At 39.5% G+C, this 19,492-nt stretch overlaps 1 protein-coding gene across 2 annotated transcripts; it reads right to left on the bottom strand.

The window, feature by feature from the left end:
- Positions 1-1,671: 1,671 nt before the first annotated feature.
- Positions 1,672-19,200, bottom strand: LOC113019412 (uncharacterized). 2 transcript variants are annotated; one of them, XM_026163131.2, is made up of 12 exons: positions 19,137-19,200; positions 14,388-14,524; positions 14,108-14,301; positions 13,823-13,963; positions 13,523-13,661; positions 13,143-13,323; positions 12,786-12,927; positions 12,032-12,175; positions 8,830-8,882; positions 8,684-8,734; positions 7,637-7,707; positions 1,672-2,153 (listed from the first exon to the last, which is right to left on the bottom strand). In XM_026163131.2, the coding sequence occupies exons 2-12, from the start codon at positions 14,505-14,507 to the stop codon at positions 2,043-2,045; spliced, it is 1,347 nt and encodes a 448-aa protein (XP_026018916.2). In that variant the 5' UTR covers positions 14,508-14,524; positions 19,137-19,200; the 3' UTR covers positions 1,672-2,042. The 2 variants fall into 2 exon arrangements, with proteins under 2 accessions (XP_026018916.2, XP_080148540.1); XM_080292414.1 differs by lacking the exon at positions 19,137-19,200 and adding an exon at positions 14,653-14,840.
- Positions 19,201-19,492: the final 292 nt, after the last annotated feature.

The following is a 19,492-nucleotide window of genomic DNA, read 5'->3' as shown; positions in this document are numbered from 1 at the left end:
TCTCCGCCGGGAGAGAGTGATTAGAGCACGTTCGGACATTTTATCATTTCCTGATGATTTTCTGTGTGAACGTTACCGTTTTTCAGCACAATCTACAATTTATTTGAATAACATCCTCAGGCCTAATATTGCTCATGTGACACATGGCGGACATCCTCTCAGTTCTGTACATATTATTTGTATCGCACTTCGGTTTTTTGCAAACGGGAGCTTTCTGTATAATATTGGTGACGCTGAGCACGTTTCCAAGGCTACCGTCTGTCGGGCAGTCAGGAATGTTACAGTTGCACTGAAACGTCTCCTGTACTCGTTTGTGGTGTTCCCCAGTCATAGACCCACAAGATTTATCAAAGAGGGATGCCACAAAATTGCAGGTATCAGGATGAACGAAACTTAATTTATGATGTGGTGATATTTGAACTAGGCCTACTACTTAAATTTTACATTTATTTTCACGGTTCCCAGGCGTGATTGGCTGTACAGATGGCACTCACATTCCAATCATTGCTCCTTCAGTAAATGAAGGAGACTATGTGAACAGGAAGTCTTTCCACAGCATTAATGTACAGGTACATAGTTCCCTGTAGCATTTCAAACTAACAAATTATTTCATTATTAGTAATGGATGCTAATTTGTGTTCTCTGCACTGTGAATCATATGTGATGCTGCCAACATTATCACAAATGTGGAAGCCAAGTGGCCAGGCTCTGTGAGTGGTGGTGGTGGAGGACCCCCACCTGTTTTTCGGGCCTCCGCTTTTTTTCTAGTGGCCATAACGGGTCACATTTGAGCATACAGAGTAAGCAAATATGTACTTGTAATGCTCAGATAATTTCAATAAGTGCTTACAGAGGGGAAATTAATGTAGCCTCTAACTGCAATTGATTTACATCGGACAAACAGACCAAGCACTATGGCTCATAATACAATTACACCTTACCTGTTTGGACTATATTTTTATATTTCATTTTTACTTGCTGCCAGGAACGTTTGGGGCCTGTTGGGTTGCACCTGCGCTCACATCACATCACAAAATAAAATGTATGAAATAAAAAATAAAATATAATAAAATAACGTGTTAAATGGGTGGAAATCCCTAGATCAATGTTTAAATTAACACTCACGCATTGACTCTGTCGGCTATGTTTTGCCATGCATGCTCACTTTCTTTTGCAGCTGAGGCTGTGTTACTTTTTTTCTGCAAAATTTGCACGTTATCAGCATATGCTGCCATCAGAATTTCGGCCTCAAGCGCTGTAAAATACATTGACCGCGCCTTCTTTCCCTCCGTCTCCATGGTGACTCGCTTAATCTGTGCTCCACTAATCAGGGCTTTATGTATCCTCGTGCGCGCGCTTAACTTGGGGTTAAAGCAACTCCGCGTTGACTGAACTAATTGTTATCAGCCTTTCTGAAACCGAATATTCCGAGTTGGACAGTTCGGGGTTACTCAACCCTGAGTATCGTTTTTCACTCTGAGTTTTCTAAACCGGCTTCCTGAAATAGGGCCCGGGTCAACTGACGATATCCAAAGATGTTTGTATTTTGTGTTTGAACAGAGGCAGTTCTGCAGGATGTGATAAAACCTTAGTCCTTTTCCATTGTGCCATTTTAAAAGTTTCCTTTTAATTACCATTCATTTTAAAAATCATTCATATTAAATAACATTATTAACATAAATTATATCTTTATTTTCATATAACACATATCAAATCCAAACTGCAAATTACTTCAAACAGAAATTATAAATCTCAAAAAGCGTAATGAAAGTATATTGCACACAGTGAAGAGAATAAAATCAAATTTAAACAATTATTAAAATAAATAACAAAAAATATTTGAATTATACCACTTGAATAAAATAAAATGAGGATAGTAAAAAATAACACAGTACAAATTACTTAATTTTAGATCATAGCAGTGAAAAATCAGGTTCAATTTTTGCTTTTAAAATCTACTCTTAAGTTATTTAAAGAACAGTGAAGACAAAACTTCATTCAGCAGATGAAATTAAAATGTTCCAGAAGTTGTCAGTAGATGTTCATGTTGTGCCAGTAGAGGGCGCTGCAATTGCACCAATCTGTGGTTTGCTGCTCATGAGTCGTATGATCATGTCTTGGGGCAGTCCGTTGGATATCAGCACATTTTTGATCTACAGAGAGGGAAAAATGAAGACAGATATTCTCACTGATTTTTATTATACATGTGAGGGTTCTTTAGAAAGAAGCAGCAAAGGTTTTAAGAAACTGTGCTCGCATAAACAGTTTTTATGATGAAGGGTGTGCCTGTGTGGTTTTGCATGTCTATCATGTGTGAACAGTTTAAGATATGACCCCATACAGTCATTTCTCCCAGTGGGGTACTGTAGACCAGGGGCGTCAAATTCACTTTACATCACATTCACTTTCATCTAATGCGGGCCGGATCAGTGAAAATGTCGTGTTTACACTGTGTTTCTTATTTTCTTCATGGTTATTTCACTGAGTTTCATATTCTTTCAGTTTACACAGTGTTCACAGTCTTCGTTGTTTTCTTAGTTTCGTGTTATGCTACTGCTTACAGCCAAATAAAGGCTCGCCTTTTGTTAACTCCCACAAACTCCTCTCTGCGTCTGCTTCTGAGTCTTAAAAACAAACAGACCGGCGTACCCCCGCTGTGACAGCAACTCTGGTTTCTGTCAGTCTAAAAAGAAGTTAATTATTTTATTGGTTTTTTTGGATGATAAAAAAAACAATGCAGTGATGACAAATAAAAAAATTGTTAGCATTTCTGGACTTAAATTGGAAGAAATAACAACTCAGTCATAGAGTGGCAGACCATGTAAATGTACAGAGCAGGGTTATCAGATCAAATCAAATCAAATCAAATCACTTTTATTGTCACATCACATGTGCAGGTACATTGGTACAGCACATGTGAGTGAAATTCTTGTGTGCGAGCTTCACAAGCAACAGAGTTGTGCAAAATACAATAATGTAAACAAGCAAAATACAAGAATGGCTACATCTGAAACTAATAAATATATGTACAATATATAATAGTGTATGCATTTCTGGATGTGTATACTAAATATTTTTCTACGTGTGTGTGTGTGTGTGTGTGTGTGTGTGTGTGTGTGTGTGTGTGTGTGTGTGTACACATATTTTACAAATTACATAGAATAAACAATAAATAAAATATATAAAAATATACAGAGTGAGACATGTGCAAAACAGTGGCATTACTGTACAGTATGGAGTGCATAATGTTAAAGTTCCAGTAGTGAAGGTGAGGTGTCTATGAAGTGTTCAGCAGTCTGATGGCCTGATGGAAGAAGCTGTCTCTCAGTCTGCTGGTTCAGGACCGGATGCTGCAGAACCTCCTTCCTGATGGAAGCAGTCTGAACAGTTTATGGCTGGGGTGACTGGAGTCCTTGATGATCCTCCCCGCTTTCCTCAGGCACCGCTTCCTGTAGATGTCTTGGAGGGAGGGAAGCTCACCTCCAATTATCCGTTCAGAGCACCGCACTACTCGCTGGAGAGCTTTGCAGTTGTAGGCGGTGCTGTTGCCATACCAGGTGGTGATGCATCCAGTGAGGATGCTCTCAATGGCACAGTGATAGAAGGTCCTGAGGATGCAGGGGCTCATGCCGAATCTTTTCAGTCTCCTGAGAAAGAAGAGGCGCTGCTGCGCCTTCTTCACTGTTTTGTTTGTGTGTACTAACCACGTAAGATCCTCAGCCAGATGTACACCAAGGAACCGGAAGCTGCTCACTCTCCACAGCAGCGCCGTTGATGGTGATGGGGGTGTGTACTTCTCTGCACCTCCGGAAGTCCGCTATCAACTCCTTTGTCTTTGCGACTTTGAGGGTGAGATGGTTGTCTTGACACCAGTGGGTCAGGGCGCTGACCTCCTCCCTGTAAGCCGTCTCATCACCGTTGGTGATAAGACCCACCACTGTAGTGTCGTCCGCAAACTTCACAATGATGTTGGAGTTGTTAGTGGCTGTGCAGTCGTAGGTGTAGAGTGAGTACAGGAGAGGGCTCAGTACACACCCCTGTGGAGCACCAGTGTTCAGTGTGATGGGGGATGAGGTGATGCTGCCCAGTCTGACCACTTGGCGTCTGTCAGACAGGAAGTTAAGGATCCAGCTGCAGAGGGAGCTGCTCAGTCCTAGATCCTGCAGTTTCCTGTCCAGCTTCGAGGGAACGATGGTATTGAATGCTGAGCTGTAATCTACAAACAGCATTCTCACATACGTGTCTCTCTTCTCCAGGTGTGACAGGGCAGTAGTGTCAGGGCTATGGCATCATCAGTGGACCTGTTGTGGCGGTATGCGAACTGTAGAGGGTCCAGTGAGTCGGGTAGTGCAGAGCAGATGAAGTCCCTGACCAGCTTCTCGAAGCATTTGCTTACGATGGGGGTCAGGGCTACAGGTCGCCAGTCGTTCAATGAGGAGATGGTGGAGGATTTGGGTACAGGGACGATGGTGGCCATTTTGAAGCAGGCTGGGACTACAGACTACAGATGCTGAAGCGCATAGTGTTAAAGGGACTGCATTAACATCTGCACAAAAACTGTGTACCTGGAGCTTCATGTCATGGGTTTTCTTGGCAGATCAGCATTTCTAATGCGTTAGTGACCCAGTGTTTTTGCCCATGTAGTGTAATAAGGAGCCTGCCCTCATTCCCTTTATCATTATGTGTCAGTGGTCATAATAGGTGTGTTTTAACTCAGACCACCATCTTTTCTCTTTTTGATAGATAAACGAAAAACAGAAAGTAAAGCAAAGCTCAAAACACAGAGTTCCCAAACTGGATATATATACCTTACATGGCCAACACTATTTTAATCTTTAAAGCAGGATCTTTTGTTCTCTATATGCAGTATTATAGCAACCTGTGTGCTGAGTCAGCAGCTTTGTCAAAATGTCAGAATTTGGCACCCTGGGAATGAGAATGAGTTGGACAGTACAAGGATTTTAGAAATTAGAAGGACTGAATGGGCTCTGAAACAGATCCAAAGACTCGTTTACAATTCAGCCAGTAGCGTTTTTAGTGGGAAAAACGTTTCATCCAAGTAACTTTATCGGTCACTTGGATGAGTGAACAGGACAGGGAAGAACGCTGGTTTGAGTGGGGAGTCAAGGAGGTCTTTTATATGAAAAGGGAAATCTCTGAAACAAGGAGATCTTACATCATCATGCAATCACAGCATCTTACAATACTGTGATTACAGCCATTCCCCAACTCTCTGCGAATGGTACTCGTATCCATTGATCAATGAGCATTAATCAGTGGTTGTTGATCAATGGTAACAACAATTTGCATATTAATGATCAAGGAACTGACTAGAGGTGGCATGATACCACTTTTTAATGTCCGATACCGATTCCGATATCATAAATTTGGATATCTGCTGATACCAATATGAATCCGATATTTTGTAATCAATAAAACTTTTTTTTATAAATATCTTGCTGCATTTTGTAAAAGTTCATAATCAAGTTTTAAAAAACAAGAGACTGAAGCTATCCTGTCATACCTGTATGCAAAAAATACACTGCACCCAAAACATTTTATAGTTCAGCAATACTGATCAATCTAATAAATTTAAACCTACACCATCCCCCCTATTGTGGTATTTTAAAGAGTACTTAGTGGAAATATTAAGCAACCTAACTAATAGGGTTGCCAACTCCCAGCAAAAATATTAGGGAACCACCCCCCGCCCTCCACCTCATGATGCTTAATTGACTTTAACTTTAATTTAATGCAAGTGTAAGACAAATGCACAGAAATCAATTATTTTTCTACAATAATTAAATAGATTCAACATCTTTCTTCAACAGAATTGCAGACTTCACAGATGGTACCTTCCCAAAGGAAAAAGTACTATAGCTTACTAAGGTGTATATATGACTTATTACTTACCATATACAATAATGGATTTCTATACATTTAATGAGATGACCACTTTTGTTGTAAGATTCAGATAATTATTTATTCAAAGTTTTTAAATGACATAACAAAGAAGAGTATTTCTTTGTGCCCCCCTCTCCCTGTTAGGACCCGCCCCTGCACAGTTACCAGCTGTCAGCTACGTAAAAAGGGAGCCCGGTGTTATTTGTCTCTCGGAAACAGTTCATAACTTCCCTTCAACACACCTGTTCAGCTCTGATGATTTAGTAAGGACATCTCCTGGTTTTATCTTTAGGTTTCACTCTCACTACATATCCAAACGGACATCATGACCAGCAGCTTTTACAGCTGTGGCTCCAGCAAACCTCAGCTGATTCTAGAAAGTAATATTAAATACATTCTAACAACAGCTTATCACACTTAAACGTGCTGCTGTTGTTTATCCGCTGGTCTTCTCTTTCTAGCGCAAAGTGGGCGATAAACAAACAAGAAAGACGGACTTGCGGCAGAAAAGCCGATCAGCTGATCATTGATCAGTTTCATGTTTGAAGTAACAGGAGAGGGAGGGGGAGAGAATGAGAGAAGTAGATGCAACTGCGCAGCAAAGACAGAATAACTCCAGCTTTGTGTCCTATTTTTTTTTTTTTATTCTAACTGAATTACGGGAAAAATCGCTTCCCTTTCACCTCAGTATGGAACTCCAATGGCCAGTCCAGCTGAGGCTCAATATCATTTGTTAAGCTTAACGTGGAAATACTGTGCAAACATTCAGGGAACTTACACACTTGCTTTACTTCTCTGGGATAGTTTTCGCCGAGATGAAATGCCGCAGTTAGGAAGCATGTAGCGAGGCTCCAAGTGCTCCAACAGACCGACAGGTCTCGCAGACAACAGCCGCTCTATCACGTGACACATACTGCGCCGATGCGCCGAGCTGGGTTACACCAAGTAGCGCGTTTTGTGAGGCGATTTTGTGATACTTTGGATCGGATTACATTTTTTATGTATCTCCGATATCCGATCCAGTAATTTAGGTCAGTATCGGACCGATAGGTAATATCGGATCGGTCTATCTCTAGAACTGACCTCATATCCCGTTGTTATCCAGTTGTGCTAATCATGCAAATATTTTGTTTATAAGGTTGGGGAAACCTGCAGTCAGCTGAGCCTGAAGAAGTCACTTTGACGAGTAATGAAACATTTGTTCCACTGAAAACGTTCCGGATAAACAGAATCAACTTTGAGATTTCCTTACCTGAGTGATTGAGCATGTTTCAAGACATATTAGCCCTTTAAAATTTGAGCCATGAAATAACTGCAAGACATCTTAATTTTTTTGATAATGGAGTGTTTGCTGAATCTTTAGACAAAATATATAAAAATCTATCAATTTTTAATCTGCATATATACGAGTTTTAATTTGTATCATGTTTGCTACATATGCCATATTTTTGCAATTTAGTCACTAAAAATGTGTCACGCAATTTATATAATTTTTTGAGGATAAAAAAAGTCAAGCTGATGATCTAGAAGTCTCAAAACACATGTATCAAAGACAATACCCTGGGCGTTAAAGGGTTAAAGGGTAAATTTGAACAAACACGTTTATAGTCGAAAGGGTTAACGGTTTTGATGCTTCCTTAATTTGTTGTCGATCAGCTGTTTCCATACAGTCCATATGGTGCAGCTGTTTGACTCTCTGATGGGATTTCTGAATAAATACAAATATACTTACCTGTGTAAGTAAGTAATTTCTATCAACTTTTGACAAGTCCACCAAAGAGGTAATCTTCAATTTGAGAACATCTAGAAACACAAAGACATTGTCATGTATGGCTGTGTATGCTGGGGAAAAAAATCCACAAAATAAACTTACGAATAACAAACCAAAACTTGAACATGGAAACTAAGAAGTAAACATTGGAAACTAGAAACAGAAGCACTAGGAAACGAGGAGCATGAAACTAGCAACGATGGAAACAGAAACACAGAAACTTAGAGACATGGGACGACGCGATTGACTGGAGATGCACAAACAGAGGTCAAGGAGAAGAGACAGGAACTGTGTAACACAGGTGAGGCAACAAAACAATACCAAAGAACTAGAAATCACCAAAAACTAACTAAAAGAAAGAACATCAATAATAAAAACATAAACACTGGGTCGCCAGACTCAGGACCATGACAGACATGTTAGAATCCAATAGAAATCACTGTACTCTATTCAGTTCTCAAAGTTTTCAAGCAACGTCAAGTCTGTTGATGATTTTTTAATTCAGACCAAATACATTTTTTCTTTTTTGTGTTAGCAAAAAGAAATATGCACTGTGAATTTTAAGATGGTGGTGTAAAACTCATGTCAACCATGTTGTCCTACATGAAACATTAAGGTCCTGTGTTTGTCCACCAAGGCTTAGTTAGCTTTACTTAATCATCTATTTACTTCCTGCTGGCATTTTCGATCATCATTCTATATTTCTTGCTTTGCTGAGTTTGTTCACTAGTTCACACTGTTGATTGCAAAGGCAACCATTGGGTTTTGTGGCCTGGTGAAAATCACATCTTATCACCTGATGACTTTATTTTGGACTTTGGATTTTGTATGCAGTTAGTCAATACTGCAAAATTCACTCAATATACCTCAAAAGTATTTTGCTGGTTTTACAAATTAAGAATTGAGAGTATTGTGTAGTGATATAAAATTGGCATAATAATATGAAGTGAGAGTAATATATCTTGTACTGAGACAGTGTAAACATCATGTCATTTCATTCATACTCACAAGATGGTTCACTGGGTGTAGTCGTTTCGGGTGTTGTGGTTATTACTGGTCCTGTAAACAGTCAGAATTAGACCTTATAACTCTGTTACACTGATCCAGTAAATTAGATTTAAAATGTGGCTGAAATGATGACGGACTCTACTCACCTTTTACAATGGTCACAGTGACACATCGAAGCTCTGAGTGATACTTGGTCCCACTGCAGAAATAAGTCAGTGCAATAGATCTGTTATTAAGAGTACAAAATGATTCTTTCTGTAGTTTCACATCATCTTTCCTTTTCAAGTATACCAGTATACCTCTCCAACACTCCTTAATGATCATGCTTACACCACCCAAAAACAAGTATAAGCAGAAAAGTTGACACAGACACACTTAACAGTAAAGAGAAATCTGAGAATAAAGAGAAATCTGATGATTTGATGTTTTAAATGTGATCAAAATACAATAAATATGACAAAAATCCGACTTGTAGTCTGTTTAGGAAATACCTTGACTGAAAGATGTCAAAGCAAATAATAATAAAGTCTAATGTTTCATTATACAGGCGTCTGATTCCATGATAATTTGAAGTACCTTAACCACTGATACTTTGTATCTTAATTGAGCATGCTTTCATAACATTTTTTTCTTAACAATCCAGCAACTTTCTCCTTGTTATTCCTAGAGGTACTAGTTTAGGACAACCCCGTAAGTTGGCTCAGGTGGTACAGCAGGTCATCTACCAATTAGCAGGTTGGTGGTGGATCAATCCCCAGCTCTTTCTGTCCATATGCCACAGTATCATGATACTGACTCAGCACTAGGGCTGCCACGATTAGTTGACTAGTCATGATTACGTCGACTATCAAAATTGTCGATGACTAATTTAATAGTCGACGCGTCATTTGAAATTTTTTAAGCTCCCAAAAGACGCAGGAATAAGTGGTAGGATTTAAGAGTAATAACGGACTGAAACAGAAGATGGCAGCACTACATGTACAAGGATGCCAGCTGCCGTTAAACCCCGAAGAAGAAGCTGTGTCCCAGAATTCATAGCGCAGCCCAGCTCAGTTTCCAACAATGGCGGCAGCTAGTTAGTTTTAATATTACTCTTATTATTCTTTCTGGGTCACAGAATACACGTTTAACATATTTTCAGGCGAGAATGTAGCTGTGTAAACCTCAAATATCTGCTCAGTTTATCAAGACACCACATATGTCTGTGAAGGTTCTCAGTCATCCAGGTCATCGTAGTCAAAGGAGCTTGCAAAGAAAAGCGTCTGAACTTCTTTAAGTTACTTGAAGATGTTTCACCTCTCATCCGAGAATGATAAGGTTTTCGCATGATAAGGTGGGGCCAGGTTTCACAATGAACTCACCCGAAACTCTGGCTGATTGGGACCCACATCCAGTTTCACACCTTGGCTCAGGCGATTAGAGGATCATCAGGGGGTCCTTTTGTCCCTCTGTGGGGGGATACTCTCACTAGGTTTATATCTGGGACTCTCCATTTGACCTTAGAACTGAAGAAGCTTCTCGGATGAGAGGTGAAACGTCTTCAAGTAACTTAAAGAAGTCCAGACGCTTTTCTTTGCAAGCTCCTTTGAAGACACTACATATTTTCAAAAGCGCTCAGACATTTTCGGAGATGTCTGTTACCCACCACCTCGATAGCTAGCCGGGGTTCAAGGCTCACTAGAGCCGTGAGAACACCGGACTCCCGGCAAATCGTTTTCAAACCCACCGCCGTCTTTCGCTACTCATGTTAAACATGATATATAAGTAGGGTTGCCAGCCGTCCCTTAAAAAACAGAATCGTCCCGTATTTAGAACCACTGTACTTTTGTTTCTAAATACGGGATGATTCTGTTTTTCAAGGGACGGTAGGCAACCCTACATATAAGTCACTTAGATAGCTTAAAAATGTTATTGTTTGGCTTTTTTCAGTATTCTATTTGTTCCTGGCTAAATCGGTTTGGCTGAGATTAAAGTTATCATTTTTACGCAGCTGAATAAACATCAAGCAGACAACTGATTATCAGAAGTGTGAGATGCTCGAGAATATACTCCAGTGTCCTGTTATATTTTAGATAGCCAGGAGCAGACGACTGAGTTTATTAAACTCCAACGAAACAATCTGCAAATTTCATCTTGTCTTTATTTTTAGTTAGCACATACCTTAAACACTTAAAGCTGTAAGCTAATGATAGTTATATAAGAGCAGGTGCATGCTGGTGCAATAAGCTGTACGTTTTACATCCAATGGATGCATGATCTGATTAGTCGACTAATCGCAAAAATAATCGGTGACTAGTCGACTATCAAAATAATCATTTGTAGCAGCCCTACTCAGCACATCCATGTAAATGTTAGATAGAAAGTAATTTAGGTACAATATGTTTGTATAACACATGTCTGTCTGTATGTGTGATAGGGTGAATGAGACTTGTACTAGAAAGTGCTTTGAGTGCTCAAAATTGAGTAGAAAGATGTTATATTCTTCTTGTTTTAGCTGCACCTTTTACTACAGCAGAAGATTTACATTCATCTCACTCTGTTTCTAACATCCTCATCTGTCACACCAACCCTTTGGATGTCCTCCTTCACTACATCAGTGAATCTTCTTAAGTCATATCTCTCTTCTTCTCTTTTGATTTAAAGTCCCCAATGAGCATCATGATCCTCTACCCAGGTTCTTAGTGTCTTTTCCATTTTTTCTCTCTCTTGTTATCAGCTTTTTGGTTTTCATTTTGCCTTCTGCAATTGTAATCTCAAAAGACAAAAAAATATTTGTTGACTCAAAGGAGAGCTAACTACCTTTTAATGATGGAACAATCCTTAAAACAGGAAACTTGTAAGGCAACAAGTTAAAATTTTACTTTGAAACTTTTTCATTTCAGGAATTTCGAGCCCGTTCTTACTCCCGAGGCGTAACATGCGGATGTTTTGTCACGTCCCGCGGCGTTCCTGAGGAACGCGAAAGGGTTATGGCTGAAATCCAATGCAATGACGCTCCTGCGGTAACAGACGTTCCAACCTTGTATTCCAGCCCTAAACCTAACCTTATCCCTAGCCCTAACCATAACCTTTTTCCTGACATTAACCAGGACTTTAATGATGTTAAATAGTGTGTTTCTAAGCGATTTGAAGAAAAAGAGCGAACATGTGTAGATTGAGTCCATACGGTTCTGATATTTCCTCATTTTTCCGAGGTCATCATTTAGGAACGTGGTGGGTAGCCGAAAACGTAATATGTTGACGATTTGTCACCTAGCATAAAATGTTACGCTTTGGGAGTGAGAACGTGTTGGAATTTCAACTGCTGCAACTTTCTACAGAGTCATTTACATGAAACATGAGACTGACCGAGAAACTGCCTGGACAGCAAAACAGATGGGGAGGCTTTGTCCTTCTTCGCTTTCAGATGGTGTCCATCTCAGGGTGAACTGTCCTGGTCCTGATGGACTGCTGATTAAATTGTACGGCCCGCTGTAGAGCAGCTCAGAGACCCTTCAACAAACAGAATCAAAAATTCATCAACTTGTGTGTGGGGTTTTTTTTTTGTTTTTGTTTTTGTTTTTTTCCAAAATCTCCACATCTGCAAAAAGAGCATATTTCTTTTGTTTCCCAACTAAAGCACAGATTTTATCCGGCCATGTTTTATTTCTCAAACCAACCAACCTTGGAAGCAGGGGCGCTTTTAGCCCATTTTTAGGGGTACTGAAGCACATCAAACATCAATCAATCAAGACTAATGTTGGATCAGTGTTTCAATATTTATATCTTTTATTAGATGTTCATGTGGTTTACTTTTGTATTACCTAATCTTTTTGCATTCATGTCCTTACATCTGTGTGGCATTGGCTGTTTTATTTACTGTGTCGTCTAACTTGACTTCTGACTGTAATCTTGTACATCAGCACTGGAGATTTGTAATAATAAAGATCATCTCACATATGTAACCTGATAACCTGAAACATATGTCAAATTTGCATGTCACTCATTTCTCTTAGATTCATGACTTTGAGGCCTATATTTCATATCTACCCATAGGCTGCTCTGAATATAATATTTAAACTTTTATATATTCAGACAAAGTCTTTAACTGTGTTTTACTTACGTGGAGTTAAGTGCCTCTGCAGTGATGTGAATTTCCAGAGTCTGACTGACATTGTTGTAGAGCTGAGCTCCGTTGGCTGGTGTTGGAGGAAGAAACTTGGGCAGAAAGAGTCCTTCTGTGCAGGATGGCACTGCAGGATCAACTGGAAGAATACAGAGAAATTAAGGTGATTCTCACAGGATGCAAAGATGATCCACAGTAAAATATCTGCTGGACAGATTAATATTTGTTGGTCCAGAGAATCAGTCCTGATGACACTGGTGGTCAAACATCTCTGTACATCAGGCCGAGCACTAAGTTCATTGTCAGCAGCTCTTTAGTGCTTTCATTGTAAGATAATGAAACGTATATTGGTACCTTTCAAAGCAAACTGAATCGGTATTTTGCTGATGGCATCGTTGGTAGTTATTGTTGTTTGTGTCCCGTTGGTTTGAGTCAGAGTGATGGTCTGTCTGGGGAAGTCCTCCATCACCAGCTGTACTACATACGAACCTTCATTACTGCTGCTGGTGGGGCTGAATGACAGAGTACAAGACGACTGCAAGAGGACGAAAATGGGCTTGAAGTCAAAATAACCAAAATGTTTTCTGTTGCAGAAAAAACAACTTTTTTGGACAAACTTTCACTTTTGCAAAATAAATTGATCTGAACTGTAACTCAGTTAAAACCATTTAATCACTTTCTGTGCAAAATGTTTGCTTGTCTCATCTGACATGAGAGTAACAGTCATTGCTCACCGATGAGAGGCTGAGGACAGACGGTGGAGTGCAGGGGTTACACTCTGAGAGTGCAGAGTTTCCATATCTGCATTTAACTTCGTCTCCATCAGGGTCAAACATCAACAGGCTGAAATCTCTCTGACAGTTTGAAGGAACTCTGAGAGAGAAACAAAGATTGTAGCTCTATTTGCTGTATTCATTTTAATGTAACGAACGGGTGATAAATACTTTGTTAAATACATTTTAATATGAAAGGGATGAATGTAAAATATGAAATATATAAGAATACAAACATAGACGCACATTAAGTGGGCTTACCCCACAGCTGGTAGGATGGTGGTCTGAGGTGATGTGTTGGCTTTGCCGGTGTCGGACCGGTTCCTCAGTTCCACCCGAGTCACAGCTCTCCATGATGAAATGTCATTTTTGACGTTGGATATCCATTCACTACCCTCCAACCTTGATAGAAAATTCAGTTTTCAAAGTCTGAACATAACATGTTTTAGTCAATTATTAGTTTACCACGAGTGACCCATTTTTGTCGCCCTTCAGTGACAATTAAAAATTGTTTTTACAAATGACTTTTTCCTGTTGTACACTCACCGAAGTTCAAACGGAGCGTTGCTGGGAACCTGTCGAGTCATGATTCCCTCTCTCTGACACCAGTCTCCACTGCTCTCCTGTTTTACCACATGTAGAGTGTAGGTTCCAGTCCCACAATCACCACTGAGGCAATTCCATGTTTCATCATTTATGCAGGCAGCTGTGTGGAAGTTCAGTTTATACCGAACGGTCACCTGTAGAGTTACAGCCACAAAGTGTTTACCTAACATTTTCAAGTTTTCAAGTCTGGAAAATTATTTTAGATAGAAAATGTACGTACTGTGACAGATCCATTTTCAAAAGTGTCCTTTGGGTAGTAGGTCATAACTGTGCCTAAAAAATGTGAAGCCTGAGTGCCGCAAACCATCAGCAGGACCAACGATGTCTCAGAGAGCAACATGATGAAAGTGTGTGTCTCTGCACAAAGGTAGAAATCACTGAGAACACGAATACATGTACTTCCAAAGACAGCCTCACTTTCACTCTCTGTCCTTTTGTCTGATGTTTTTTGATTAGTTTATTTAGTTTGTAAACATGAAAATTACCTGGAATGAGCAAACACCTATTAGAAGATTACAATCAGATGGTGGTGGGTACTGAATGCACTTGTCTTATCCAACTTTAAGAAACACAAACATCAGACTATTTAAAAAATCGTATTTTCAATGAAGTTGTTTTGAATAAATCAAAACTTTCTTAAACTATTTTTTCATATTTGTTTTTATCTTTTAGTTGCAATAGTTCATCAGTTTATGAAACAGAAATCACTTTTGCTGCCGGGGGATTCCCATGATGCATTGAGTTTTTCCTTTTCAGTCACCTTTCTCACTCACTTTGGCTGTATCCCAATTCAGGGTCTGCAGCCTTAAAGTACGCAGCCTCAATGATACTCAAAGGCAGAAAAGTGATTTCTGTGCACAACAGATCACAGAACATTTATGCTTCGTTTATGTCTGTCTGCACATTTGGATGCATGTAAGAATATATGCATTCTAATATGCTTTCTTTAAGAGGTGAAACATGCCACACTTAATAAAAAGTCTCCAACATTCCACATACAAGAAGTAATTGTGTATTAATAGTATTGTCTTAATTTAGAAATAGAAACTTGACGGTTGGATTTTATTTTTTCAAGACGTCTCCTGTTTAACTCAGTTGTGCCATCTGGCTTTATACATGTACTGTTTGATAATAATTCAATTCAATTTTATTAATATAGCCCCAAATCACAACAACAGTGGCCTCAAAGCACTTTATATTGTAAAGGTAGACCCTACAATAATACATTCAGAGAAAAACCCAACAATCATATGACCTCCTATGAGCAAGCACTTTGGCGATAGTGGGAAGGACAAACTCCCTGCTAACATGCTAACTGCTAGCAATGCAGAGAGGTCTATTAACACATAGGCTGTATCCCAATTCAGGGTCTGCAGCCTTAAAGGCCGCATTTTCAGGCCGATTACGTCACCGTGACGCGACGAAGGCTGTCCCAATTCAAAGGCTGCTCGAAATGCGGCCCTCAAATTCGTCCTTCATTTCCCTGAATTTTAAGGACGTGGCGGTGTAGACTTCGTGGCCCAACATATCCCAGAATGCATAGCGCGGCGATGGGTGTGGATAATTTTGCCGAAAAAAACGGCAGATGAGGGGCGGCCGAAGAGTAAACTTTAAGTACTGAATATTATGTCACTTATTTATGTGCAAATGTTTAATAACGAAGAACATTAAAACATTACTGTTGGCCACATGTCGGCAAAGTTATGTGACATTAGTGACGTTTGTACTAACTTGGTTTTACAGCCTTTACTTTAAAATATACGCCGTTCAATAGCTGAGCTTAATCTTACAGAGAATGATCAAAGCTCATGTAGAAACAAACAAACAAATGAACAAAAGATTTTCTCCTTCACCTTCATTTCTGTCAGACAAAGCTGTATGATTTAGTATCATGGTTGCTAGGCAACCTGGGCAGCGCAACGGAGGCTAGACCGTCCCATTTCACAAGTCTCGCACTTCCGGCCTTAGCGGTCTTTAAGTACGCGGCCTTTGAGGATCGTTGAGGCTGCGTACTTTAAGGCTGCAGACCCTGAATTGGGATACAGCCAAAGTGAGTGAGAAAGGTGACTGAAAAGGAAAAACTCAATGCATCATGGGAATCCCCCGGCAGCCTACGTCTATTGCAGCATAACTAAGGGAGGATTCAGGGTCACCTGATCCAGCCTAATCTAACTATATGCTTTAGCAAAAAGGAAAGTTTTAACTGAAACTTAACTGAAGGCTCTCCCTCCCATTCTACTTTTAAATACTCTAGGAACAACAAGTAGGCCTGCAGAGCGAGAGCGAAGTGCTCTAATAGGGTGATATGGTACTACAAGGTCATTAAGATAAGATGGACCTGATTATTTAAGACCTTGTATGTGAGGAGCAGGATTTTGAATTCAATTCTGGATTTAACAAGAAGCCAATGAAGGGAAGCCAAAACAGGAGAAATATGTTCTCTATTTCTAGTCCCAGTCAGTACTTCTGCTGCAGCATTTTGGATTAGCTGAAGGCTTTTCAGCGAGTTTTTTGGACATCCTGATAATAATGAATTACAGTAGTCCAGCCTGGAGGTAATAAATGCATGAACTAGTTTTTCAGCGTCACTCTGAGACAGGATATTTCTAATTTTAGAGATGTTGCGCAAATGGAAGAAGTCAGTCCTGCATATTTGTTTAATATATGCATTGAAGGACATGTCTTGGTCAAAAATCACTCCAAGGTTGAATAATAGGACGAATAGTAAGATGTTCTGGCTTTGCAGAGAACACCTACAATAATTATTTTATCTGAGTTGAGCACTAAATCAGATAAAAAGTCTGAGAAATCAGACCGAAACTGTCATGGTCGGCTGTGTGGCAGGCAGGCAGGAGTGGTGGATCCAAAATGCAGGATTCTCAGGACACGAGGTTTAAACAGAAAATGCAGCTTTATTGCTGGAGCAGAACATCAAGATAAAATAAAACTCACAAAAGCAAACAAAACTCTAAACAGAGATGCAGGAGGACTGGAAATCCTAAACACGCAGCAAGTGAGGGTGAACAGCCGTTAACGACACGACGCTGACACAATGACACACTGGGCTTAAATACACTGAGGGAGTCATCAAGGAATTAGAGACAGAAGGGGGACACAGCTGGGAGAAATAAGACCTAACGAGACAGGGGAGAGGTAAAACTGAACACACTGACATGAGACATGAACTTTCAGAATAAAACAGGAAACTTAACAGACACAGAGAACCAGACAGGACACTGAACTTGACAGGCAGACTCATGAGCAGACACAATAACACCATGGACAGACAGAGGGAACACAGAGAAGTGGGAGCAGGCAGGCAAGGAACAGAAACCTAACAAATGGCAAAAATCACAACAGAATACACATTTGGAATGAACAAAAGCATAAGGAAATACAAAACACTGAGTCCTCAGACTCAGGACCATGACAGAAACTCTGTGTAAGGCCCAGGTGGACGATAGATGATAACAAGTAAGACTGGTTTCTGAGTTTTACAGCTGGGGTGGACGAGGCTAAGCATCAGGCTTTCAAATGAATGAAAAGTTAATAATGATATAATCAGCAAAACAAAAACAGACAATTTAAACATAAAATATTAACAGGTTGCCACCAGTTCATCACAAATCATTTAGTATAGATGGTCGATTCACAGACAATACACATTATCTCTGAAATTATATCTGAAACTGTTCTGATGAGAAGTTGAATGGTATTAATCGTATTATTCCTCATACCACAAAATACATTGTCAGAAGTGTTTCTGCTTCTATGCAGTGATTCCTGATGCTAGCTTTTTTGGTCTTTTGCGCAGAAACTGGGAAAACAGCCTACAGGGTGAGAGATTAAATGCAAAGCATGTGGGAACTATCAATAGAACAATGAAAAGCCTCTGCTCAGTACTGAGCAGTAGCCTATCCAGCCACTATTTTCTTTTTCCAACCTTCTGCCAGAGGTTTCTTGTTGTTAAAAGAGAGTTTCCCCTTCCCACTTTTGCCAAAGTGCTTGCTCACAGCGGGTCATCTACTTGTTGGAGTTTACATGTAGTACTGTCTTTACCTTACATTAAGTTCCCTGAAGTGACTGTTGTTGTCATTTGACATTAAATAAATAAAATTCCATTGTAAAAAATATTCACAAACTCTCACTACACAAATAGTGAACCCAGTTCACACGGGATTTTAGGGTCCCACTCAAGTCCTAAAGGAAGTTACTGTACCATCTTTAGCCCATACTATCTTGAGCATGGGTCCACAGGAAACCTGCTAAGATACCAGAGCTTTTCTGGCAATATGAGAGTCTGTATATCCCCATCGGGAGATGGAAAAATGAATGTGTCGAAGAGGACTTGACTTTACTCTATTCTATGACCCTGATAACATCTCTGATAACATGAGTGGTTATCTTAAAGCAGAGAACAGGGCTCATCTTAAATGATGAGAGTACTGCATCACCCCCTTTATTAGGGAGGACAGGGGGCTCTGACAACTGTAAAATGCTATTTTACAAAAAAGCTCACAATGCAGTTTTACTGTGTAGCCATGTATTATGAGCTTGTTTTTTCTCCTGCAGCTGGTATTGTGGGCTCCTCTCTAAATTTCAGGCATTGTTATAAACAGCATTTTCAAAATACTGAAATTTTCTGTTGTTTCTTACAGGAAAGTTCGAAACATTAGTACCATTTCAAAAAATAATTTGTATTTACAAATTAACTTTACAACATATTTCTGTTTACTATGTGATTAACTTAAAGATCTTCTAAGTAAATTATCTCTCACTAATAACTCTCAAGACACAGTGAGGCATAACGGTCCTGCTACAGTTTTAGAAAAATTGATCTATGTTAGATTAACTGATCCAGTAAAGTAGAATCAGGTCACATTACAGTCTTAAGCTCGGGGAACATTATACTCAATATTTGCTGTGAATTTAATTTCTAAATAAAGGATTATGAGCATGTTGTACTCACTAAGTTTGCTGTCCGGTCTGGAGAGCTGTTCAGAGAGCTATTGTCAGTGAAGAGCTGAGCTGATGGTAAATAATACAGAGCTGCTATATTTACACTGTCTGGCTGAAAATTAATCTATATGCAAAACGTGTAGCCAATAAAAAATGAAAATGTCTTCCTCATCAAGTGCAACAGACCAAACAAGAAAATAACCAACTTTAAATCAAACATTATAGATGTCTGGATGATCTCACCTGGTGAAAGCTGTGACCAGATGATCCATTTGTCTTGAATTAGATAAGCAGTCAAGAAAATGAATGAGTGGAAATTGAGTTATAAACTAAAAACAACAGGTTACATACAGATGCTGTTCGATA

The sequence above is a fragment of the Astatotilapia calliptera genome, chromosome 3 (genome assembly GCF_964374335.1).
Source record: "Astatotilapia calliptera chromosome 3, fAstCal68.1, whole genome shotgun sequence".
NCBI classification, from domain to species: domain Eukaryota; kingdom Metazoa; phylum Chordata; class Actinopteri; order Cichliformes; family Cichlidae; genus Astatotilapia; species Astatotilapia calliptera.
This window is presented reverse-complemented; position numbering and strand designations above follow the sequence as displayed.

Bases quoted from the DNA above. Each gene is read 5' to 3' on its own strand.
- LOC113019412 (XM_026163131.2), bottom strand. From the start codon at position 14,507: ATGTTGCTCTCTGAGACATCGTTGGTCCTGCTGATGGTTTGCGGCACT. The intron at 13,324-13,522 runs GTGAGCAATGAC...GTCCTCTTGCAG, and splicing joins CTGTCCTCAGCCTCTCATCG to TCGTCTTGTACTCTGTCATT. The intron at 2,154-7,636 runs GTAAGTATATTT...CCCTCTCTGTAG, and splicing joins GAAATTACTTACTTACACAG to ATCAAAAATGTGCTGATATC.